We start from the raw sequence: 26,785 nt of genomic DNA, 5'->3' as shown, positions 1-26,785 counted from the left end.
CTCAAACTGGGCACGGCACCTGATGATGATGATGATGATGATGAGCTTCAGCCTGATGACTTCATGGTCTGGCCTGTGTCTCCTTTAGCAGCTGAGTACTGCTTTGAACAGTCAGAGCACATTTCAAATGATTTCAGAAACTGCATGATTGCTCTACACAACACAACCTGCTTGCCAGCGACATTCCCAAACTACCTGCTTGCCAGCGCCAGGCCATTACAAGTTAAACTTGATGTGTCTGCTAGGACTGATTATGTGCAGTATGCTACTATGATCTACTACACTTACAAACATGTGTAGTGTGAGCAAGTGCTGTAACAAGGAATAAATATTCTCTGCATGCCTCCTGCACAGGTTTGCTGGGCCTGAACATTCATATTGGACTCACTTTCTTATAGATGAACAACAAACTTAAGTTCAAATGAAGCTGCCTGCCTTGACATTCTGTTGTCATTGGCTGGTTACACACCTTCTCAATGATATGCCAGCCTCAAAACTTGCATTTATCATGTCCCAAATTTATTGGCGGTGTGGCCTTTGGTGTCAATAAATGTCCCATAATTCTTTGTTTTCTTACAGCAGCATCTCAAATGACAGACTCCAATCTCGTTATTTATAACTCTCTGAACTTCTGTGCTTTACCATTGACTTTTCTATGAATGTAAAATAAATAAAATTGTCTCTTAAAAGTAGACACGGGAAATACATTAAATTGATTCTGATTTCATGCAAACATATGAATTAGAAGAATGTCGGCCTGTCGAATCTGCTTTAGTATTTAACAATGTGGCTGATCTAATCATAACTTCAGCAACAAACAATCTGTTGGAAGAACTCAAATTGCCAAGCGGCCTCTGTTAGAGGTATTGTTGATGTTTCCAGTTGAAACCCTGCATCAGATCTCTATCCTTTCACCCCTCAGATGTAAATCCTCAGATTATTTGTTCCTTCAGATTATGGCATCTGCTGTCTCTTGTGTCTCTTGTGTCTCTTGACCATAACCTCAACTCTACATTTCTATATTAACAGTGGTAACTTTACACTCTCTTGCTCATCAATGATTTTTCTCCGCTTAAAGGTATTCACTCTGCTTCCATCAACCTCATGAGAGGAGAATTCCAAAGACATGACACTGAGAGAAAAACTGTTGCCTCATCTCTGATTAAAATGGCAACCAGTTGCATTTAAAGAGATGGCTGGTAGTAGCTTCCTCCACAAGAGCTAATATCCTATCCATATCCCTTCTGTAAAGACTCTTATGGATCTTCCATGTTTCAATCAAATCCACTTCCTTTCTCCTAAACTCCAGCTGATATAATACTGTCCAGTCTTTCCTCATAAGGAAGCTCACCTACTCTGGCCATCTATCAGGCAAACTTTCTCTAATCTTACTTACTCACAAAAGGAGAATGATACAGTACTGTGAGCTTTCCTTATAACTTGTTGTACCAGCTCACTAATCTTTTGTGAATGGTGCATTAGTAACGTGGATCATTCTGCACCCTCTCACCATTTAGTAATACACTGTTTTAAATTTTATTGACCAAAAAGGACAATTCCACAACACGGTTGCCACTCACTAATCCACAGCTCTTTGTAGCTTCCTTATGTCCTCCTCACAACTTACCTTCCAACCTGCCTTTGTGTTATTGGCAAGTTGAACTGGCCGTGCCTCCATCCAAGCCATTCACATGTTGAGGTACTTGCACTGATCCCTGTGGTACATCACTTACTAAACAGCAGAAGATCGTTTATGCCTGCCTCTTGTTACCTGTTCTACCCATGCCAAAATGTTACCTCCCACACCATTTCTTAGTCATTCAATCTGTCTGAAGGGAAGTGCTTGATGGTTGGGGAATCTGAGGTAGAAGGGGGTGGGTAAGTGTCAATGAGAGGGCAATATTACAATAAACCTACTGTATATCTGTAATGGTCACAGAGAACCCTGATGACATGGTCTTAGTAGTAAAATCTCAGTATGACAGTCCTCTGAGACCTCCTAGTACATGCATAAATAAGTTTAACCATTGTTTTCAATAATCAACAAAAATGGTTTGTCCACATTCCTAACTAAGCGTTCTACATGTACTCATGAGCAGACCATCACTGTTCATCTGAGAGATAGATTGAAGCCTCGATTACCAACCAGGGGAATTGAAATTGAATGGGAGTGCATTACTTTGGGCTCTGCTGAGGTTTTCTGATCTCTGGTTTCCTTTCCATCTGCAGGTACGTTTATCACAGTTCGAAATGGATGGTTGCAGGGAATGCAGATTCACCAGTCCCTCCTCGAGTCTACATCCACCCAGACTCTCTAGCATCTGGGGACACGTGGATGCGACAAGTCATCAGCTTTGATAAGCTCAAACTTACAAACAATGAACTGGACGATCAAGGACATGTATGTAGATAGCAATTTATACTTTAAAAGACTATTGTTTATTTCACAGTGATGTTTATGTTACAACATTGGGCAATGCTGATCAACAGTCAAGTCAGGATACTCAAGCTAATGGCTCACAGCATTAGTTAATTAGACATGAATATAGCACCTGTAGGACAGCAGCACATCCCAGAGCACTTTACAGGACAAGAACAGAGGACCAGCAAAAAACAGAGTTGGGCTAAATGTAAACACTGCATATGGTGGAAATCTGAAATACAATGAACTGCTGGAAATACTCAGCATGTCAGGCATAGATGGAGAATGTTTCAGCTAATGATCAATTGGGATCACGTTGACACACTCAGATGAGTGGGACGTCAGTGGGATCAATAGGGGAGCTTCTTTTTACTAGAAGGAGAAATCGATATTCATGCCATCAGGCTGGAGGCTACCCAGATGGACTATAAATTGTTGCTTCTCCATCCTGAGGGTGGCCTCATCTTGGCACCAAAGGAGGCCATGGACCGACATGTCAGATTGGGAATGGGAATCAATATTAAAATGTTTGGCCACCGGGAAGTTCCTCTTGCGGCAGATGGAGCAGAAGTGCTCGACAAAGCGGTCCCACTTTTTAAGGCGGGTCTCACCATTGGCCGCATCAGGAACACAGGAGGTGATAGACGACCCCAGCAGATTCGCAGGTGAAGTGTTGCCTCACCTGTTTGGAGGCATGAAGTGGGGGTGAGGGAGGAGGCATGTAGGCACTTGCAATCCACATTAATCACTCAGATGAAGGGACTGACTGTGAAGTAAATTTTCTGACCCCAATGGGAAAGAGGAGGACACAAACAGTTGCAATGTAAGTGGGAGAGAAAGCATCATACAAATGTGAGCAAATGTGAGATTACACATTTTGGTACCAAGGAAAGACTATCAGAATATTGTTTAAATGAGAAGGAGGCTCTTAGTGTTGCAGTACCTTGGAAGCTGGTTGTTCTTGAAGAGGGTTATTGGAAAGTGTGTGGAGCACAGATGCTTCAGATTCAGTCTTATTATTTAGGAGGGGGATGATTACATTGGAAGCTCTTCGGAGGAGGCCCACTAGGTTAATTCTTGGGGTGAAGAGATTGACCTATGAGAAATAATTGAATATATTCAATTTGCATGAGCTGAGATATAACTGAAATATGTAAAATTCTGGGAGAGCTTGACAGGATAGGCTCTGGAGGTATATTTCCCCTTCTGAGCAAATCTAGGCCTCAGAGGCAGGGATTTTAAATAGGGAGTCGGTCATTTAAGATGGATTCCTTCTCTAAGAAGGGTGTGAATCTTGGGAATTCTCTACCCACGCCTGTGAGGGCTAAATCAGCAAATATTATCAAGAAATGTGGACAATAGGGGAATAAATGGTTATGGGTTTGGACAGGAAAGTGCAGTAATGATTAAGTCCATCATAATCCTACTGATTTTCAGTGTAAATCTAATGGGACTTCAGCATCTGGTTGTTAAAATCTCACTGAGTCATGTAACAACATATAAGGGCAGATGAACATTAGACTGGTGAAAGAAATAGTTTGTAAAGAGCATCTTCAATGAGAGCAGTGTGAAAGCAAATTAGGCAGATTTAGAGAGGGAATTCCAGAGCTTATGGAGTTAGCAGCTGATGGCACAATCATTGATGGTGTTAATTAAATCAGGAGATGATATAAACTTGAGTAACACTGGTATCAGGAGAGTTGGAGAGTTTTATTTACTTAGAGATTTATTTACAGAGAAGGAAAACTCTGATTTTAAACCTCTGCCGCCTTGCGGCCATACCCACCCATGGGAAAGGCTTTGGGAGTAAACCCTGAGGAAGGAATCCGGGGCCGAGGTCCCTAAGGCGGTTTGATGTTGTTTACAGCTTCACTCTGGCAGCCTCTGCGCCGACTCTGGTGCCAAGCTGAATCGGCGCTCGCCCTTCCCTTGGACTACGTCAGTGACGTGGAGAGGGGGAACCTGCTGCACAGGCACCAGCCGGTTCTTCAAATCTTCCAGCCCAGGCTTGCGCCCTGGAAAAGGACACAGTCCACCAGAGGCGCAAACACATGATCCCCTGGGATCGACGGCTACCTACTACTATTTAGAGATACCGCATGGAGTAGGCCCTTCCGGCCCTTCAAGCCATGCTGCCCAGCAACCCCCAACAACCTTGGTCTGAATTTAACTCAATCATGGGACAATTTACAGTGACCTACTAATCTACCCCGGTACGTCTTTGGACTGTGAAAGGAAACCAGAGCACCAGAAGAAGACCCACACACTCCACAGGGAGGATGTACAGACTCCTTACAGAGGACGCTGGGATTGAACTCTGTACTTTGATGCACTGAGCTGTAACAGTGTTGGGCTAACTACTACGCTACCGTGGCACCCAAGCTGGAGAGCATTACAGTGATGTGAAAGGAATTTTAAAATTGAAGCATTGTTTAATTGGGAGCCAATGTAGTTCAGTGAGTACTGGTGAGTTGGGTGAACAGAACTTGTGCAAGTTAAGAGACAGACAGCAGATTTTTGAACGAGTTCAAGTTTAGGGAGGGTAGAATGAGGAGATGAGCCAGGAATGCAAAGAAAAGCTAAATATAGAAGTCCACCATGAATTCTAGCAAAGAGGAGCACCAGTAGATGAATAGTCCAAAATAAGCACAATAGCAAACACTTCATTGGATTATTTCTCCAAATTTCACCATAGAATTGAAAATTTCATTGATATTTCATTTCCAGACTTCTCATCAAGTAATTCTACAGAGAATATTATTTTACTGATTTATTCTGCAGACATAGTTCTTTCTTGCCTGTTTCCAGGTCAACATATTCAAATACAGTTTGTGAAAGACTCAGACTCAGACTCAATTTAAACATGAATTCATACAAATATGATAAACATTTTAAAATATACCATTCATTTGCATATTATCATTATTTGATACATTTCCCCGTTCAATATAAGTTTATCCAATTCGATTACATGCAAATTAAAATATAAGCAACTCCCGGTCATTTCTAACTACCTAATCAATATTTATGGTACAATTTGTGGGATAGTCTTGGTAAGCCTGTGATAAATAGTGAAGTATTTATACATTTCTGAAATAGATTTGCTGCTATTCTTTTCAAACTAAAAGCTATTTTTGAAATGGAACCGACAGCCAGTGAATGATTGCAAACCTAAACTGCTTTGTGATTGGTGATGGCAAAAATAGCAAAGACCAGATATGATTCAAATCTTCCACTCCCAAAATGTGCCTGGGTTATAACTTCTGAGGAACACTCTGTACTGGTCCTTGCTGTTTTCCATTCTTCGCACCTTCTCTGCATCTGTTCTCATTGCTGCCAATTTATGCCATTTCTGGCATTTACCACTCCTGAACTTATTTCCACTGGGGATTGCAGTGAAATCCAATCCTATTTACCATAACAGGAATTAGAAATAAGAAACAAAGTTAGACAATTTCAACCTCGGCAAACTGTAAAATACCAGACTTACTCAACATGAAAAGTACAGGAAAAGCACAACTCAGAAACAAGCCCAACAGCCCATTCTCTCCACAATGTCAGAGAGCATTGTAGAGAGAAAAGCTCAGTTAACATTTCAGATCAATGATCTTTTGACAGAATTTCTGATGCACAGCCATTGGCATGAAACATTAACTCTTTCTTTCTCAGTAGAGAGAAACTCAGCCTGCTGTGTCTTCCCAGCATTTTCTGTTTTATATTGGGTTTCCAGTACAAGCTAGAATTGGGTTTTGACATCATGAACAACATCTTGATGATGGCTACCGATAACCTTGACAGAAGAGATCTGTGTTTGAGTTCCCATATTCTGTGCAGAACAGAGAAAAATGTCTGCCTTTGATCCCTGTGCATCTGCCCATGATCCCTGTGCTGACTAGGATGTTATTGCAAGCTAAGCTCATCTGCTCGTATATGGTCCAAGTCTTCCCATCCCCTGCCCATTCATGTGTCTGTCCAAATGCCTATTTAATGTTGTTAACATATGTTTCCAACCATTTTCCTTGGCAGCACATTTCAGGCATCTACCACTCTCTGTATAAAAAAATCTGCTTAGTAAATCTCCTTTAAACTTTACCCTTTTCACCTTAAAGCTATGCTCTTTAGTATTTGACATTTCCACCCTGGGGAAAACAGACTCAAGGCTATCTGCCCTGTCTATGCCTCTCGTTATTTTATATGCTTACTTCTGGTCACTCTGAACCTGTGACGTTGCAGTGAAAAGAATCCATGTCTGTCAAACCTCTGCTTATAGCTAATGCCCGCTAAACCACAGTACGTCCTGATGAACCTCTTTTGAACTCTTTCCATGGCCTCCACATCCTTCCTATAAAGCAGTGACCAGAACTGCGCGCAATACTTCAAATGCGGCCGAAGTAAAATTTCTTACAACTGAAGTTTGAATGTACACAGATACATCCTACTCCCCAGTCTAACATAATGGTCTACATCTTCCTGAAAAATGTTGCCGGTTCCTTGCAGAGTTACTGGCATTTCCTAGTACACGTGACGGGAAAGCTGGGAATCCTGTGCAAAAATGCAGGAATGCAGAAACTCCAAAATTCACCAAGATGCATTTGTTGGTAATTTTGCTGCTATACTTTGAAATTATACTGTATTTAGATCTAGCAACAGAGTCAGGTTACAGTTTTATAGTAGTGATAAATTTTGGATTTTTTGGATGGTCCTAAATACCAGAAACATTCAGAGATATTTATGTTGTCTGACAGACAGTTGAGCAACCTGGGTTGTCAGAGCAATTTGTGTGGGGCTTGCACTGGCCTTTCATGTGATGCTGTTTACTGCTAGAACCCACTGTGATGCGCAGGTCTTTGCCAATCAGGTTGGAGTTGGCTTTGTTTAGTAAGCTGCCATTTGTTAATGTGCTCAGAGTAAACACTGACCGAACATATAAGCAAATATAGGTGGTGCTAAAGTGAATAAGATAGAGTTTATAAAGGTACTAGGAGGTGCTTGCAATTTGAAAACTGTTTTATGCCAGAATAGAGTTGTACCAAATCCAGGAATGCTTGGAGCAAATTCATTTGTTTTTTATTAGAATTCATTAAAATATTTTTTTCATTAATGGCTATTTTAACTCCAGTGTGAAACTAAAATGAAATAATGTGAATAGCAACATTCAATTTTTACCACAATTTTGCCTCACATTTCAGTTACTCAAAACCAAAGCTTCAATGTAAAAAGTGTAACAATATATTAAGAAAATTACTTAAACCTTGCTCAAAAGTATAAAATGCAAATTATCTTTCAATTTTCCCAATTTTATTCTTTCTAAATGATTACTCTGGACATAATCCAAGCTGGAATTGGACTAAGAACTACTGACCTTGTTTCACAGGAGTTTGATTAAACCCATCAGGGAAAGTATTTTGTTTTTCTTCCAGAGAAAGGAAACTTTCATTCTCTCTGTTTGGACTGGATTGTATCCCAGTTTCTGGAAATGAGGAGGCAGTGTTAAAAAACGTGGTGCCATCACACCTTTCATCATGGAAACAGAATATTTTTTCATCTGCCACGGTTAGATGTGAAACCAAATCTTTGAGTATACTGTACTATCATGTATCTTACACAGACAGATGCTTATCTGCCTTTGAACTGCACGACATCTGTGTTCCTGAAGTAAAAGTAATGATTCTGAGATACACCCCGCGGATGCTGTGGGACACATCATCAGTGATGTAACCTGGGGTCGTCGGATGTTTTGGGTCTTTCAACATCATACACTCTCGCCCAGGCGACCCATCTGGGTTTGATCAGACCCCAGCTTGTGTCCCAGCAACACTGGCCCACGGATCACCCCTCCTGATCCACAGCCATCTGGAGGCTCTCTCAGCGGCCTCTGTGATGGTCCTGATAGCTTTCCTCTTGCCAGCCTCAGTGATGCCAAGTAGAGTGTAGACTCTGCAGAGTGAGCGGCCGGCAGAACCCCTGCACCCCACTTCGATAGGCTCGCAGCGAGTCCTCCAGCCTTGCCTCCAGCACTGCTCCACCAGCTCCTGGTACTTGGCCCGCTTCCGCTCATTTGCCTCCTCAATGCGGTCCTCCCAGGGAACTGTCAACTTGATGAGGACAACCTGCTTCGAGGACACTGAAGAAAGGACCACATCCGGCCTCAGTGAAGTTGTTGCTATTTGGTCGGGAAACTTCAGCTGCCTCCTCAGGTCAACTTGAAGCAGCCAATCTGCTGCGGTGCTAAGCAGGCCCGATGATGACGCTGGTCTGGGCTGATGTAGGGGCCGTGCTCCGGCTCTGACGAAGGAGATGTTCTTCCTCTGACCACTCTGTTTGCTGGTGGTCATGGCCATCGCAGTGCTCTCTGCCACTGCCTTCAGCACCTGGTCATGACACCACCGATAGTGACCTTCCCCCAAGGCTTTAGGGCAGCTGCTAAGGATGTGCTCCAGTGATCCTCTTCCTGGACAGAGAGGACAGGCTGGTGTATCGCCCTTGCCCCAGACATGGAGGTTTGCAGAGCCTTAGCAAGACATCATAGACAGCCTGGATCATAAATTTAATGCGCTGGGGTTCTGCCTGCCAGGTGTCAGACCAGAAGATTTTCTGCTCCAGCTCACCTTCCCACCTTGTCCATGCTCCCTACGGCTGCATGCCCACCATCCTGCTACTCCTCTTCAATGCCAGCCTGCACTTTCTCCAGGACTCGTTGCCATCTGTCTTTGCCTCTGGCCTTGTCATAGCGAGGTTGTGAAATGGAGCCCAGCCCCGCTCGCCCAGTTGACACTGTCCCCACCAGAGCCCTGTGTCTCAGCCGGGACTCTGCTACCATCAGCCCTTCCTGTGCCTTCCACTTCCTGCCCATCCGTACCTGGATGCCTGCTGCTGCCACTTTAGGGTCCTTGGAATCCCCGTATTGCAGCACCTCTCTTGTGCCGGGGACCCTAAACTCCTTGTCCAGGCTGCTAAAGGGAAGTCGCAGCTTATTGCACCTTCCGTACAGTGCTGCGCTGCTCAGACTACGGGGTAGGCCCAGCCACCTCCGAAGGTAGCTACTGACCTTGCTCTCCAGCAGCTCCACAGTTGTCACAGGCACCTCGTATACCAGTAGCGGCCATAGGGTTCGGGGTAGGATGCCATGCTGGTAAATCCATGCTTTGAACCTTCCAGGTAGGCCTGACTTGTCCACTGTGGTGAGCCAGCTCTCAAGCTCCTTGGAAGTTGATCGGACGGCAGCTGCATCTCTGAGGCTACAGTTGAAGACCTTCCCCAAGCTCTTGACTGGCTTCTCGGTGATAGATGGAATTGTAGTGCCATCCAAGGTAAAACAAAACTTGTCCACCACTTTGCCCTTCTTCAACACCATGGACCTGGATTTAGCTGGTTTGAAGCTCCTCCTTGCCCATGCAATGAGCTTTTCCAGGCCCTGGAGGATCCGCCTGCTGCCAGGAACCGATGTTGTTGTGACAATGAGGTCATCCATACAGGCTCTGATCGGGGACCGCCGAACACCAGATTTCTACACTCTGCCTCAGCTGCCTTGACTACCATATTCATGCAAGGGCAAAGAGAATAACAGAGATTGTACACCCAGTTATAATCCCCTTCTCCAGCCTATGCCAGCCTGATGTTATAGCTCCAGAAGTGGCCCTCAGTCTGAAGTTCCCCCTAGTAGTTCATGATGAGGTCCTTGATTTGTCTAGGAACATGGTGTTGGTCCAGTGTAAACTCCACCAGTTTGTGGGTATTGACCCATACACATTGGCGAGATCTAGCCAAAGCACGACCAGGTCTCCGTCCCCCATGTGTGCCCCCACCATCAGCTGGGTGACTATTCCAGTGTGTTCCAGGCACCCAGGCACTCCGGGAATTCCACCCTTCTGCACTGAACTGTCGATGTAAGCATTCTTGAGGAGAAAGTCCATCATCCGGTGGGACAAGACACTAAAGAAGATTTTCCCTTCCACACTAAGCAGCGAGATGGATCTGAACTGCTCCAGGTTCAACAAATTTTCCTCCCTGGCTCTCCAGACCCTCTCTGCGTACGCCCACTGGTCTGCCATTGTCCCCCTGTGCCAGATCACTTGCAGGATCTTCAAAGAATTTTGAGAAGCTCCGGGCTGTGCTTGTACACAGTTGTGGGGTACTCTGCTAGGTCCTGGCGCAGACCTGGCTCTGGCTGAAGACACAACCTCCTGGACTTCCTTCCAGGTGGGCTCCCTCACATTGAACTCCATCTCTCTCTCATCATCGATAATCCATTTGCCTTGGTCACTGCTATTAGGTCCGTCCTATTGGGGTGCTCATTCTCCCTCCCCGCCCCCCCGGGCTCCCCTGGGGTGTCTTTCACTGGGTTTATCTGTAGCTTTCTTGGGTTCTTCTTCACAGAAGATGCAGGTTGGGCTGCTCCCCATCCCTGCCCCGCCTGCCATCTTTCTGAGCTGTCAACTGTCTCTCCAGTCATCACCAATCTATTCTTGGTGGTCACCCAGCCTGTTCCTGGGAGTCACAATACTCTAATACTGTATGCCATATATCGACTGTTTCAAACAAGGAGTTTCCGTGTCAGTATTGAAGCACCTTCAATTACTCCAAAAGACTGAGGTTTGGTAAAATACTGAAAGGCTTTTATTCGCTGTACAATACGACCTCCACAGTGAGTGCCCCAGGACTGAGGGGGAGGGGCAAGGCAAACACCTTTATACAGAACTCTGTGGGAGGAGCCACAGGGGCAGTCAGCAGAGGGGTGTGTCCAGACAGGTAACCGAGTTACAACATATATACATGGTTTACCACAAGTATAGTTCAGTAATAAGCATCCACTAAATCCGCCAATATAGCGAGTTATATCTTCTCACAATTACAACTCGGGGCGTCGGCGCTCGGAGCTCATTTCCGGCGACCTCCGTTAGAAAGTTTGTATGTTCTTCCCTCGTGCGTGTGGTTTTCCTCCCAAAGACCTACCGGTTCGTAGGTGAATTGGTCATTGTAAATTGTCCTGTGGTTAGGCTAAGGTAAAATCGGTGGGTTGCTGGGCGGCGTGGTTCGGCAGGGCCAAGGGCCTTTCTGCGCTGCACCTCTAAGTATAAAACAATTAATCTAAGCATTATTAAAGCTGACGATCGAAGACATGAGTAGATTGCACGCCTGGATTTCTTTTCTAATTTTTCCGGATTCTAACCAGAACTATGAGAATTCTGTCAAAAAAAGATTTATAATAAACGATTACATGCACATTTATTTTATTGGATCACTTTATTAATTTGAAAGAAACTGAAGCTTTGAATGACATTCACTTCGTTTCGTGTTTATCCAAATCTGGAAATCATTTAGTTTGAACGAAATACAGTGCACGTCATTTAGTGAAGTTTTGATTGGCGTGGCCTTTGTTCAAATTTGATCTGGCTGATTTTTTTTAAACTTAGCTAACGCAAAATAAATTATCTTTACTCCTCGTTTTTCTAACAGATAATTCTTCATTCCATGCACAAATATCAGCCCCGGGTGCATGTGATCCGAAAGGATTTCAGCAGTGAGCTGTGTCCAACCAAACCAGTGCCTGCGGGCGAAGGGGTGAAAACTTTTACTTTTCCGGAGACTGTCTTCACCACCGTAACAGCGTATCAAAATCAGCAGGTAGGTCTTCTACCATTCTCTGTTCTCCGTTGAAAAGCAACAGCGAATTCTCTCCAGCTCTTAGATGCTGGCCGGGGGGCGGGAGATTCTGAACGCCAGTCTGCTGTACTGCAGTGTCTTGATGTTTCAGACATCACAGTACAAGACGTAAACTCGTCCCCCAACACACACAAAATATATTTAGATCATCCATAATGGCACGTCGAAGCCAACAAGTGGCAATCGATTCCACAATTCTTCACAAGAAGAATAACCGTGAAGCAAAATCTTATTTTGTGATTATAAATCTAATTTCCTCGTGTAGGAAATGATTCTACGTAGTACGTAGAGTACAGCTCGGAAGGGTGGAGCGATGTTGTGAGGACTATATTTTCAGTACCTTTGATTTATCTCTACTTTTAGGAACAACTTAAGCATTTCTCTGGAAATTGAATACAATTAATAGGTAAATGACTAGCTCGGTGGATTCATTTTTATGCATTGAATGTCATGTTTAGTTTTACTTACACGCTATTTGCGCGTTTAATTTTAATATTAGATCGTGTTACACGCCCTTTCAATAACTTTGACCGTACAAGAGTTGCTTTGCATAACGAGCAGCTCGTTAATAAATGTAAGTTTAACACTAATGCAGTGAGCCCCATAAACACAAATAAATGTACGTAATTGGTATAGATCTATCAGAGCAGGCCTTGTCTGTGCGATTTGACCAACGGGAATGTCATTAACATTGCTGTGGAAAATTTGTCTAGAAATCTGTAAAATAGTCACAGTCTTTACTAAAACTACGGCGCTATAGATTTAAAAAGAGCGAATGAACGACTGAACCGCAATTGCGTGTCTTGTGTTTAAGGTTCACGAAAACGTCAACAACCTGAGCCAATGTTTAAGAATAGCCCATGCTCTGGACTATTTTAAAATAAAAGATTCCCATTCCAGGGAAGTACTTTGCTCGAATTCTGTCTCGACAACTGGGTTTCTGCTCCAATCCTTGTTCCATGCTATCTGTCAAGTTTCCAGCCTTGTTTACCTGCATAAAGCGGTAGCACAGATCTCTACGCTTTTAGACCTACTGCGTGTCTTATCACAGCAGTAAAAGTAGCTTTTATAACGTAAGCTAACGTGAAGTATGCAATTAAAAAGAAGCCTGCTGTTACAATCCCACCAGTTTCTGGACCATCTATTTCATATTGGCTGCTAATTAATTACTTCAAATCACTTTCGATTAATCAGATTCAAATGGCTAAAATGAAAATTTCTAATGACCGAATTAAGTAAACAACTCCAGCAAGTCGACAGGTCAATTTTTGATTTGTATGCGAGAACGTCTCAATTTTCTGTTTGTAATCGTTACCGCTGCTGTTTGTGTGTTTACAATGCTTACGCGAGTTTAGTGAATTCCAGCGGCAAATTCGTATCTTTCTGGGGAAAATGGTGAAATATTTTAAACGAAAATTTCCATCCAATTCAAAAGTCTACGTTGACATGTATAATCTAACTTTAAAAATCTCCTGAATTATTTTATCCAAATAAACTCTACATATTTTATTTATTTCTACCTAAACTCGTGTTTTTAATTGCACCTTAGGTCCCCCAAAAGGAATCATTTTCCCCCTTTAAACAATAATTCGGAAGAAACAACATCGGAGGGCCTTGGTGGAAAAAAAAGCGCGAGTCGGAGCTTTCTGGATCAATCCGCGGGCTGATTAAGATAATGTTAATACACTGCGCGTTATTAAACTTCAATCCAGTTATTCGAACCTGGTTACGGCCAGAGTCCAAAATCCATCCCTTCAGCCGGGGAGAGAATTCTGTACGTCTTTACCAGTGCCCGGAGCCTCAATCCTTAATGGTTATAAGTTTTCGGAGCAACTAATGCAGCGTTTAAATTCTCAAAAGATTTAAACATTTACATATGTTGATTCGGTGTCTGGGAGATCAAAGAGGGAGCTGAGCAGTATTGAAACCAAATTTGACACCCCACTTCAATTAAACCTAACAGCAGGCGTGAGTTCCTTCCTCCAGGCTGCTGTAACATTGCTGGACTGCCGACCAGATTTGGGAGTTCCACTATCATTCTCCGAACACATCCCAACTCTCCCCCTCAACGTATGTACGGCAGAGTGAGTCTATCACTCTACGACTGAACTGCTAATGCATTTGAGGATGGCACTGTATCAACACTTTAACCAGAGTGTTCCCAATGTGTCCCCTATACCAAGGTTTAGTTTCTTCGAAGGCGGGTGTTGTGGTGTGGAGAGCTGAAGTGGAGAAAAATTGTTCCCAGTAGACGGAAGGTTATTCGAAACGATTGGGAGGCTGATTTGCAGCATTCTCTGCTCTTTTTTAAATGCCTCCTGATCACTCTCCAACGATCATTTTCAAAATTAAACCTTTCCCATGGTGAATACAGTATTCTTAAAAAAAAGTACAATTAACCGACGTAGACCTGACACTTTCAAAGCTGAACAAATTCGAATTTTAGTTAAAGATATCTGTAATTCAAAATAATTTGGTGTGTAGGAATAAGATAATATTTTTACAGCAATCACTTTCTGGAAGAAATTTTCATTTTAATGAGGATTTAATGGTTTCTGGATTATAACGCACAACACTCCGTTTTCAAGAAGTAATAAAGACCTCTATTTTCTTTATTACTGAACTTATGTTTGATTTTGGAAGAATTAGATGTCGAATGTTTCCCGATCGGTTCTCCCTAAGGCCCCCTTTTTCCTTCGCCCTCACTTTTCCACAAACCATTATCATCTCGCCGCTCTTTCTTCATTCTTCAGATTACAAGGCTGAAGATCGACAGAAATCCTTTCGCGAAAGGGTTCCGGGACTCGGGAAGAAACAGGTGAGGAGTCAAAGCTCAACAAATGAGTTGAAATGAACAATTCCGACTTGACAATAGAGGGATGCGCGTTTTTTTCGCTTTCATCCCGAGCTGCCTGAATCAGGCAGAACAGACAACGGTGTGCTGTTTAACAGCAAAAGGTTTGCTGTCTAACAGTTTAGAAAAACACGTTGAGTGTTGTAGACGCCTGCTTACCTTTTTTTTGGGAAACAAAATAAACGAGTTTATATTTATATTTGGGTCCAGGACTCGGTTCTGCCCACGGAGAAGCGGCGGTGCAGTGGCTGCCGATTCACGGCACTTCCTGCCGTGATGTTTATGACAACTCGCCTGTTGTCATTCACTCAGTTTGCAGAACGTGCTGGGTGTAAGCTATTTGATAATTTTGGAATTTAAGCTGTACGATCTTTCCCATTTTGTCGATAAATAAGTAGCTATTTTAACACGCCCTGATAATAAACTGCCTTTACAGAGCATTTGTGTAAAATGGTTAAAGGCCCATATTAAAGTGGAAATGGCAGAATATAATTGGAAACAAAACCCAGTCTTAGACATAGCCTGTTGTACTCAGTTATCACTAAGTGCAGTGGATGGTTAGGTACGAGATATAACGCAGCCCTCCGCATGTTGAGTCTCCTGACAGCACCTGGAGAGAGTTTAACAAATGTTAATGTTAGGATAAAGTTGGCCCATCGCGGCTGCAAATACTTATCGTTAGGCGGAAATAACACCGCTTCCACTAAAGTATAAACAGAGAGATTCGGCAATACCGACATCGGTGCAATCGGCAGCCAACGTCTTGTCAACACCCAACCATTCACACTTGGCTAAGGGGCTTCAATCTCATTCACCAGTCAGGATTATACCTTCAACCGTTGAATGCCGTGAGTCCAGTTATAATGCACGGTCCCGTGCATTGGCCCACACTCAAAACTCCCTCCTGAGGCTGGAGAATTAACTTTCTCCGAAAGTCAACTGTAAAAGGTGGCGTATTTAAGGCGCAGAAGTTAACACAGGGTACAGGAAAGCTCCATTTTATATCAAAACGTGGTAGAGAGGATTTCGTCGCATTTTGACACTCGGTACCCGATCCCTCACTTTTCTCACTTATATCCCTCATCATTTGAAAATGCGTCAAATCACAAACAGACAGCTCTATCTACCTCTCCACCATCTCTCCCGTCTCCCACTCCGAGTCTAAGTGCTCAATCGCATGTCGGACATCCAGTGAACAGTAATTTAGGACAAATTAACTCCAGTTTTTAACCATCCCTCATCCTAATAACTATCTGATCCTCAAACTCTGCCACTTTTGTTATATCTGACCTTCCAATCACTTCTTCTCCATCTTGAAACCACCCATATCCCCTCCCTTCTGTCCCTATTTGTCTAGGCTAAACTTGGCTGTTTTCCATCCTAGCCAGTCTCCATTTCCTCTCATGATCTCAACCCAACTCACTGTCATCAGGCCTATTGCTCCCCATGGTCGCTCATCCTCATTTGCTCTCATATAAACAACATGTCACCTTTGAAAATTGCATTTTTGTTTTTAAAGTCCCTCTGTTGTTAATCTCTCAATCTATCCTTGTCCTAAAACATTTGATAAGGGCAACCAGCCTCTCTGCATTGGCTTCTGGCTCATCTATACTTTAACCGTGTTGCTGTTGTTGGACACATTCTTCAGCTGCTTGAGGCAGAAAGACCTGGATTTTTTTCCCCTAAATTCCTCTTCCTCCGTACCTTAATCCTTTTTAAAATACTCCCTAATGAGTGTATCTTTAGCCAAGTTTTGGGTGACCCATCCCCGTATCTCCTCAATGGCTTATTTTATTTAATCATGTTTCCAGGAAGGATTTAGGATATTTCAGTACAGTAAAGATGCTATATAATGCAGCTTCATAAATTCAAGAGAGTCTGAAAATGCTGAAAATCCTGAACAAAGCAAAAAAAAACATTTGAAGGGACCCAATCCAAAACAACGACTGCTTAGGTGATAATACATAGGAGCAGAATTAGGCCCTTCAGCCCATCTATTACCCTCCATTTCAATGCTTTCTGTCTGGTTGACTTCCTTCGGCATATAATGCAGCTTGTTATTTATCATATGATGCTCCTTTGCAAGATGCTCACGTAGTATTACATCGCATCGAAATGATAGTGGCAACTTGATTTTTTTCCAAAAAAATCTCAGCTTAAAAATTTGACTTGGTTGCATTTTCAAACTTGATATTGCAATTTTTTTTGGAGGGGTGGTGGGGGTGGGATGGTACCTGACCTATTTTCTATGTTAAAATTTCTCTCCATACCTCCACATTGCCATAAAGTCCTGAAGAAATTTGGCTTGCATTGGCCACGCTGAAAGCTGTCCATGAGGTTTTGACTCATATTAAATCACTCGTTATATTGAATTCAGTGTCTGCTATAAAACAGTAAATCTCCCTAACTTATAATATTATAGAATCCTGAATGGAATCCAAATTTGTGAATGCAAAGCAAGGAATATTTGCATGGTATCCAGAAAGTGAAATGGAGACTGTGAAATGTATAGGTATTAATTAGCACAAGGAAAGAGAAGCTGTTTAAAAAAAATATTTTCACTTGAAACAAATTCCAAGCAAACCTCACACCATACGTGTAAATTTAATCTTAGAGCAAATGATGCTCAGTAATGACTCTTATTTTTCAAAAAAAAGTCATTCACTACTGAACGCCCTAACTTTAAGACATCCTTAGTGCAGAACTAGTGAGCAGGTTCAAGTAGATGGCATTGCATTCATTTCAATGCTTTATCTATTGGTGGGCACTGCAATAGCATAGCCAGGATAATGTTGGCAGTAACCCTTGGATTTCCATACTTCTGTACGCATTAGCAAAAACAAGGTGTTGCTGAGTAATTCATCCTGTAGTAACACCCTGTAATAGCAAGCGTCGATAGTCTCATTGCCTTTACTGCAACGTTAATGATAGCTTGATTACAGGAACAAATTTAGCAGATTATGCTAATTGTTTTTTTCTCTGTGTGTGTATGAATGAACACTAATTTGTTTTCCTTCCCCTCCAAACAAAAACATTTCTCATAAACTGGTCAACTGAAAAGACTGAATCTGCAGTTCAGTTATAAAATATTTATTGCATACTTTAGTGCATCAAATATAATTTTCATAGTCCAGTATACCCTCCAATCAGCAATGTAAAACAATTGTATTTCTACAGCACCGCACACTTATATGAAGGCTGTTGTAAACTTTTAAACTGAAGGGATAATGTAAATAGCCAGGCATTAAAAAACCCAGTGAATCCAAGAAATAAGGATGAACAATGTATACATAGCTTTTAGAGCAAAAGGAAGGCACAGCTTCAAATAGCAATAATACACTTAAGCTTGGTGACGGTGTTGGTCAGGATGTGAGTGAGACGAGAGGATATCGAGAACAAGTAGCAGAACTCAGTAAACAATTGTTCTGAAAATCAGCATACAGGAAAGGTGTGAACTCAGCTGTCTGAGTGACAGGAGGGATTCCTGTGAACTGGGAGATTAGTGCAGCAGTGACAGTCTGATTTTTAAGAATATTTGTTCTGGGGATGTGGGTAATAAGATCAAGAGAAATTTACACATTGTAAATTACAATTGTGTGATAGAACAGCAGGAAGTGGCAGATTAACTCATTCAAAGAATATTAGTAAGTCTTAATCATAATCTAGCAATCTTTTTGACTGTTCCCAGGTAGGTAAATTACCAAATTCCATTTCACATTTTATGAGTTAATCTCTCAATTTCTGGGTTACTAGTCTAGTATTATAACTCTTACCGTACTACATCTAATCGCAGATGATGTCTGAGCACACAGTAAGTGCCTTGAAGCGGCAATTCATCTGCTTGGTACCATGTGGAGGTGTATTCCACTGCAGCCATAAAGATTCGACAATGTGTAGATGCTTGTGTCATTTTCTATAACCCGACATTAATGTGGTTGCCAAAGTCTGAGTGACAGGAAAGGGGAAAGGAGGATGAGCAGGAAGGCTGAAAACCATGTCAGAGTCACCCCTGCCATCAATTAGGAATCAAATGATTCTCTTGAATATTCTAGTCTAGAAAAGCGCATTCACTGTAGCTCCCACTTTACGCTCCGTCTGTCTCTTCTCATCAGTGTACCTTAATCAAAAACACTGAAGCACACCACACAACCCACTTTCCACAGCATTTTTCTTCTTGCACCATTAAATAAATCAAACAATGAGCAACAGATGTACTTACTATTCACCTCTTGTTCTGCCAGCTGCCTTCCTTGTGTCTCTGTCTATTCCAGTGTCCTACACCAAGTCTCCACCAGTGACCGCGCAAACGTGGTGGAAGTCTGCTGACCTGGACTGGAGGAGGCTGCAGATGGCATCAAGGCATAACTTCCATTATGTTTGGTCCTGGAGCTATGCCCTCTGGACCCAAGAGCCTGGCATTTACACGAGCTGGCTGACAAACATGGGTAGTACCTGTGGTCGAATTTTAGTGATGGGGCAACCGAGTGCTGCCACACGGAGAGCAGCAAATTTGCAGTCCAGGGAACAGATACTGCTCACTTCCGTTGGTATGTAAGAATCTCCTGAGATATTGCAGGAGAGGTTCTTGGCTGATGGTCGTGTGCAAAGCCCTGCTCATCACTGCTGCTTGAGGCCATGATGATAGCAGTGTGAACAGCGACTGCAGTGCTAGCTTTGGGTGGCCTCTTCTCTTGGTGTAACAGAAGCTGAAACAATGGCCATTAACCTATGCCTGCAGGAAAGGATAGGCTCCAAGCTTCCTTCAAAGTCAGGTGTCAGGTTGGAACTGGGTTGCCCAAAGTTCATTTAGAGGTTTTGGCAACTCTGCCAACAGATCGACTATTTCTTTTGCCTACATATCAGAATCAAAATCACGTTTATTATCACGAACAAATGTCGTAAAAATGGTTGTTTTGTGACAGCAGTATAGTGCAATACATAAAAATGACTAAGCTACAATAAAAAAACATATTTAAAAAGTAAATAAATTGCAAAAAGTGAGCAAGATAGTGAGGTAGTGTTCATGGATTAATGGACCATTCAAATCAGACAGTGGAGAGGAAGAAGCTGTTCCTAGGCTATTGAGTGAGTGTCTTCAGACTCCTGCACTTTCTGCATGTGCTGAATGGTAAGGCCCCTCCAAGATGGATGCTGCCTGCTTGAGGCATCGCCCTTGGGAGATCAAGTCAACATTATAGGCAGCTTTGTCTCAGTCTTTAGCTGCGATCTTTGCATCAGAACTAATCTCACCCTCAGTGTTGCCGTGCTTTCCCAGCTGTGAAGGAAATTTAGCCTTGTTTGCGGTTATAGCCTATTTTTCCCTTAAAAGGTCTGGGACAACCTTAGTTGATGCTGATCACTGGAGATTTTCGCAGCTTGATTCAGTGCTGCCAGTATTAGAGCGTTTAGTACCGGCTGATCACCTCAGCCTTGGTAAAGAGATTCAAACATGCATTTCCAGAGGAGCTCTACTCGATAGTCTAATCGTACAGTATACTGGGAATACTGAGTCCATTTTACAGCATGGCCCACATACTCTCTAGTTATCTCAGCTGTTAGCTCTTTGCATTATAACTATTGAACTTGGTTCTGAGTAACACTTGGTTGTAGAGCATTTTCAGATGTAGTGTGTTTATTAAAAAAAAATTCTTCCTGAATTCAAGTCCTTTCTTTGTGGACAGTGTGGTAACATGCTTAAGAAAATGCCTTTGGCTTATTCATAAGGTGGCATTTGACTTGAGACTGAAACATATGCAGAGTAATTAGAAGCCCAAAGGCTGAATTTCTATTGCTAGTCCTCGGCAACTTTAGGGCTATGACATTAGACTGCCGAATAACTCTTCAAATGATAAAAAAAAATATCTCAGCTTTTCACAAACATTATGCATTTTATGGGGTAACCTATGAGTGGAGGTGAAGGATGTGGGGAGGGTCCTAAATGAATACTAATGCTTGTGTTCACCAAGGGAAGGGAAGCAAGGGTAAGTCTTGTAATTACAGGCTGGTGAGCCTTACATCAGTAGTAGGAAAATTGCTGGAGAAAATTATAAGGCACAGGACCTCATGTTCATTTGGAAAACCAGAGGCTGATTAGGGATAGTTAGTGTGGCTAATTTGAGCTTTGAGGAGGTAACAAACTAATATAAGTTGTTGTCCTGCGCTGTGGTAAAGTAGGGCAGCAGTTGTTCGCGTAGTAAGGCATTTGATAAGGTCCCACATGGTAGACTGATCCAGAAGATTAGGGTGCGTGTGATCCAAAACTGACTTGGTGATAGGAGGTAGAGAGGTGAATGGATGTTTTTCTGATTGGAAGTCTGTGACTAGTGGTGTACACCAGGGATCAGTGTTGGGGCCTCGGATATTTCTGGTATATGTTAACACATTGGTTGTAAATGTAGGAGGCATGATTAATAATTTTGCAGATGATACACAAATTGGTGGTATAGATAGAAAGTAAGGTAGTCTAAGCCTGCAGATGAATACAGGTCAGTTAGCAGGTGGAATTTAAGCCCAACAAGTGCAAGGTGATCCATTCTGAGAAGCCAGGTAGCAGTAGGACATGGTAGAGTACAGAGAGACCCTGGGGTCCAAATCCATATTTCTCTGAAAGGGGCAACATGGGTGAATCAATGAAGGCATAGAGCATGCTTACGGGATACAGAGTATAAGAGTTAAGATGTTATGTTGCGAATTTACAAAATATTGGGTAGCCCACACTTAAAAGAACTGTGTGCATTTCTGGTAGATACGCTGTAGGAAGGACATGCTTGTGCCGGGGAGTGAAGGAGGCTGAGAGATAGCCTCTTGGAGATTATGAAAGAGATTGATAGGGTAGATGGTCGAATCTTTTTTCCCCCCATGGCTTTGGTATCAAAAACATACACTTAAGATGAGAGGTAAGCTTGGAAGCGTAGTGCAGTTGCTTTAGAGCACCGGTGATCGCTGATCAGGATTTAATTCTCTCTGCTATCTGCAACGAGTTTTTATGTTCTGCCTGCAAGCGTGTAGGTTTCCTCTAGGTGCTCTGGTTTCCTTCCACATTCCAAAGATATAGTTAGGGTTAGTTGGTTGTGGGCATGCTATGTTGGCTTTGGAAGCACAGCAGTACCCGCAGACTGCCCTGATACAATCCTCAGGCCGTGTTGGTTGTTAATGCAAATCAATGTTTCACTGTATGTATTGATGTACATGTGACAAATAATCTTTAATATCTTTAGGAGCTTTGCAGAGGATCTGAGGAGTAAGATTTTTAAACAATGATGTCTGGAATACACTATAAGAGGAGGTGGTTAAATCAGATATAATTACTATGTTTAGGAGGCTTTTAGACCAATACTTGAATAGGCGGGGCAATGTAGAGTCAGCATGGAGGTTTTTGCTGAAAAGCCCATTGCTGTGCATTATAGATCTTTGACCACATTGCAATTACCGGCAGTGACTGTTCAGATTCTGGTATCTGGGTTGCTAACAGGCCTGAACTCTAGTTACCTTACCTGACTGGAATGGTGGTGGTCTTGTCTACAGAAAGTGGCACGCAGGAATACAGACAAGTACTCTCTCCCAGTGGCTTAAGTTATTAAAGCTAATTTTAGGTACTTTTGCAAATTACCTGGAAGGGTCATATGAATGCTTTGCAAATCAAGACTGGTTCCTCATTGGATTAACATTTCAAGTGGGGTTAAAACTAAAAGTGATGTCAGACTGACTCCCTCCACTTCCTATGCCATTTAGTTTGTTGTTATTAAGGACTTGGATTTGGTTTGAAAATATTATGTTGGTAGATTTTCAGAGTAAGGGCAGCAGATCACCTGAAATCCCACATTTCTCAATAAAATTATGAAATAAATGCCTATATCACAGTTGGCTTCATACTGCAGCCAGTGTAACGCTGAGCAGTATGAGATTAGTTCCTTGGAAAGGTGGTGCGTTTACATAATTAGATGAGATGCCAGGTTAATAAAAATTTTAGGACCATGTGTGTTTATGTATTAAACCTATTTCATTGCACTTTTGGATACATCAATACCTCATGTCCTTGTTGATATCGTTACATTTTTGAACAAATACACTGATCATAATAGCAAAAAAAATGAAGGGTCACAGTTCCACTGTTGAGCTTAGTTTTAAAGTTCATTGTGAACATGAAAGAAGTTAATCTTGTGATATCATGATCCTTGTTTTTATAAACAAGGGACACAATGACTAAAATCTATGAGGAATGTACTGCAGAAGCTGGCTGCCTGAAACAAAAACAGAATATGCTGGGAATACTCGTGAGATCAGGTAGGGGAAAGTTAACATTCCAGGTTTATGACCTTTCATCAGAGTTCAGCATCATTTTCAAGTCCACATCTCAATGAATTTAAACCCAGTGTGATGGAAAAGTCTTCCATTGACTTCACTTTCATGTCTGTTTCTTTGCCTGAAAGCATGCACCTCCAGTCTCAATTTCAGCTTCAACCCTGCTGTTATAAGATTACTGAAGGATTCCCTAGTATGACAAGATGAACTCTTGACCTCCCAATCTACTTCGATGTGACTTTGCAATTTACTGTCTGCCTGCACCTTTTCTGTTCCATAACACATTACTCTGCACGCTGTTATTGTTTTACCTTGTGCTACCTTAATGCACCATTGTAATGAATGGATCAGTATTGATGGTTTACTAGACAAGTTTTTGTACTGTGCCTCAGTACATGTGACTAGAATTGACCAATTTAAAATTTACCAGTTTATAATCCACCTGTCTACCTCTTCCTTGCCTCTTAACCACCCTCTTTATTCATTGTTAAATCTCACTCCTTCTCATCTAACCTCATCTAAATTTTCTGCCCACTGCTCATTAAAGACCAGTACCACCAGCGTCATCAAACCTGTTGACAAGGGTGGATGTCTTTGTTGTTGTCCACTTTTCAGGGAACTTGTCAACATTCTGATACCTCGCATCTCTGTCCCATCACACCAGATTATTATTGCTCAGAAAGCCATGTTCTCTGGATATTTCTCCTCGCTCTTCCCAGCCTCAGTTCCCCAAGCGCACACAGCCCATTTCTGTCTACAGATTTATATGCAGTATTGCCACATTGTTCCCACTTCTACTTGGTCCAGGATGTTAATTTTATCCTACCTTGACTATATCTTCTCCTCTCATTTAGTCTCAGCCCACATACAACCACAGTTATGGAGTATCTGCACTAATGGAGATACGCGCCGTTTCCTTCACCAACACCCTCTTTCATATCCTGCCTGATCTCATTCTTGCACTGAATAATTTCTCTTCTAACTCAGACTCCTATGAGTGTAAGCTGTGCTGGCAACTTGTGAGCCATGTGGAACGTACTATGCTTTGCACTGGACTCTTCTCTCGTCTTTTTCCTGCCAAGAGGTGGAACTCTGATGAAAGATCACCAACGTGAAATGTGAATTGTTTCTTTTCAGTGGATGCTGCCTGACCTGTTGCGCACTCCCAGCATTTGCGTTTGATTTTGCGATGATTGAACTTTGAAATTGAATTTCCAGCTCCATGTTGTAATTTTGAATTTTCTGATGGGCTAAATAAAATTCCCATCTTTTTAAAATTACTAGTATATTGAAAATACTGCAAAGTTCATGTTGGACTGAAAGTAGTTTCTAATATAGTTACAAAATATAGAGCCAGATGTCCCAGGGGATTGCAAGTATATGTGAAGATTGTGCAAACAGTTCTAAAAGAAAATTGTGCAGCAGTTTTTAATGATTCTTATGAATTTGAAAATGTCCTGCCCATAGTGCTGTCATGACAGATTGTGATAAAAGCTGTTTCTAATCTGCTGTTAGAATGGATTTTAATGTGCTGAAAGCTATTTGAAATAACCAGTACCGACTGTACCGGAATGTATTTCTAGCCATAGATAGACATCTGAAGGAATGACTTAGCTGCTTCATATCTTTAAATGCTTAGTAATTGATATGTACAGTATATTTCTGCTGTACAAGCTAGTATTAATCTGGTAGCAATCAGATGTTCCTTACACCTGATGGTACTCCACATTCCAAGTGACCGCATTCACATTTGTTTACAATATTATTTCCTTTGATGCTACAGGAATTAAAATGAAAACTTGAATGTCTTTCTCTGTCATCATTAAAATCTATGCACTGTTGGCTGTACACCTGGTTGGAACATAAGAGATCAATATTACTCACTGGTTTGGGTGAGAGAGGAGGCTGTGACTACATCGCTGTCCTTACAAAGTGGTAGGCCCACACTCAGAGATTTATTCAGGGGATTGTATGGACATTACTAAACCATCCAGGAAAAAGAGGAAGTAGCAAGTTTGACATTCAATAATCTTTGGAGAAATGGTACCCGTGTAAAATATGTCATGTCTAAAACAGATAAATAAAGGTTTTCAGGTTTTGGATAATTTGCAATATCTACTGTATTAATTTAAAACATTCTGAAAATATTTCAGTTTTCAATTTCCTTTTCAGAAGAGAAAATTTTTGACAATACATAAATCAAAGTTTAATACTTGGTAATTTTTTTTTTCCATTCAGAATCCATCTTTTTTTTTAGGATATTGGTCCCAGTCATTACTGTATCTATTTTCAATAATCACTGAAGCCAGAACTGTAGTCAGTACAAATTCATTTAGCATTTTTTCCATCATTGGATAAATGTTTGTTGTTTACAGTTTTCACTCTGATATCAAATAGTACTGGGTACTTGACTAAACTAGGAAACATGATGCACGAAAAGAAGAAATTCTTAACGTAATATTATGAATAAGCTAACACTTCCAAAGTAAACTGCAATTACTGTTGAATAAGTTACCAGGCCCACTTTGACATTTAAACCCAATTTGTAACACCGATCAAGTTGATCAGATTTTCTAGCCTTCTCTCCATGGTTGGCAGGGTTTTCCTCCTTTCAATTTAATAACTGTAGTCTCTTAAAGATGCTTGAACACATTGTTAAGAATGATTTGACCAAATTTTCCACTGTTTGTTCTTTTGTGATTTTATTTTTCTATTTGAATAGTTGTGCTGTTTCCACCTCTTAAAGATAGCATTTATTTTCCATTCAGATCTTGAAAGATGGATTTTGAGAACTAGTTCTCATTGTTATTAATGAATTCTGTCAGTTTTTGAGGGGTTTTTTGATGGATAGCTATCATCCATTTAGATGGAAGAAGTTAACTGGGTCTCTAGAAATGTACTTGCACCAAGTGGAGTTGATTTATATTGATACAATTCATTGATAATCTGATAAGCAGCCCATGATGGAAAGCCCACAATATATACTTAATTGAATTATAATTCGCAAATTATGTTTTGATGTTAATCTGTAGATTATTTTCCTATCTGTCTTTGTCAATATGAGTTGATTGTGAGATAGGATTTATTGTTTGTTAGTTCTTCATCCTGACATTCTTCAACAAGAAAGGAATAAGGTATACTCAGTCTTTTCTCCTTTGGAATGACTGTAATTTAATTTTACTTAAAATGGCTTGGCAGATGTGTGATGAACCAGAAATTACTGCCCAGTCAGTCTCCTCTCATCAGCTGTAAGCTATAGAAGGAAAAATTGACAGTAAAATCATGCCACACGTATTGACTGATGTGCAGCTACTACGTGGATAAGTACAGCACAGGAACAGGCCCTTCAGCCCACAACATCTGTGCCAGCCATGCCAATTTTAATTGAAACAGTCTGCCTGCACATGGTCTAAATCCCCCCGTTCTCTGCCTGGGGATATATTAATCAAAATGCCTCCTCGTGCTGTTGTTGTTGTTATATCAATTTCCACACTGTCCTGAGCAAATGAGGAGACCATCCATAGCATTCAAGAGGACACGGGCAG

The 26,785-nt window shown here is 41.7% G+C and overlaps 1 protein-coding gene across 1 annotated transcript in view; it reads left to right on the top strand.

Moving 5' to 3' along the window:
• The window catches only part of tbx15 (T-box transcription factor 15), an 88,982-nt gene that overhangs the window by 47,287 nt on the left and 14,910 nt on the right, over positions 1 to 26,785 (top strand). The window contains exons 4-6 of the mRNA XM_072262247.1: positions 2,230 to 2,401; positions 11,879 to 12,046; positions 14,839 to 14,903. Coding sequence (XP_072118348.1) covers positions 2,230 to 2,401; positions 11,879 to 12,046; positions 14,839 to 14,903 — 405 coding nt within the window. The remainder of the gene's footprint in view (positions 1 to 2,229; positions 2,402 to 11,878; positions 12,047 to 14,838; positions 14,904 to 26,785) is intronic.

This window comes from Mobula birostris, chromosome 6, assembly GCF_030028105.1.
Source record: "Mobula birostris isolate sMobBir1 chromosome 6, sMobBir1.hap1, whole genome shotgun sequence".
NCBI classification, from domain to species: Eukaryota; Metazoa; Chordata; class Chondrichthyes; order Myliobatiformes; family Myliobatidae; genus Mobula; species Mobula birostris.
The sequence above is the reverse complement of the archived record's forward strand: the minus strand, read 5'-3'. Positions and strand labels throughout refer to the sequence as shown.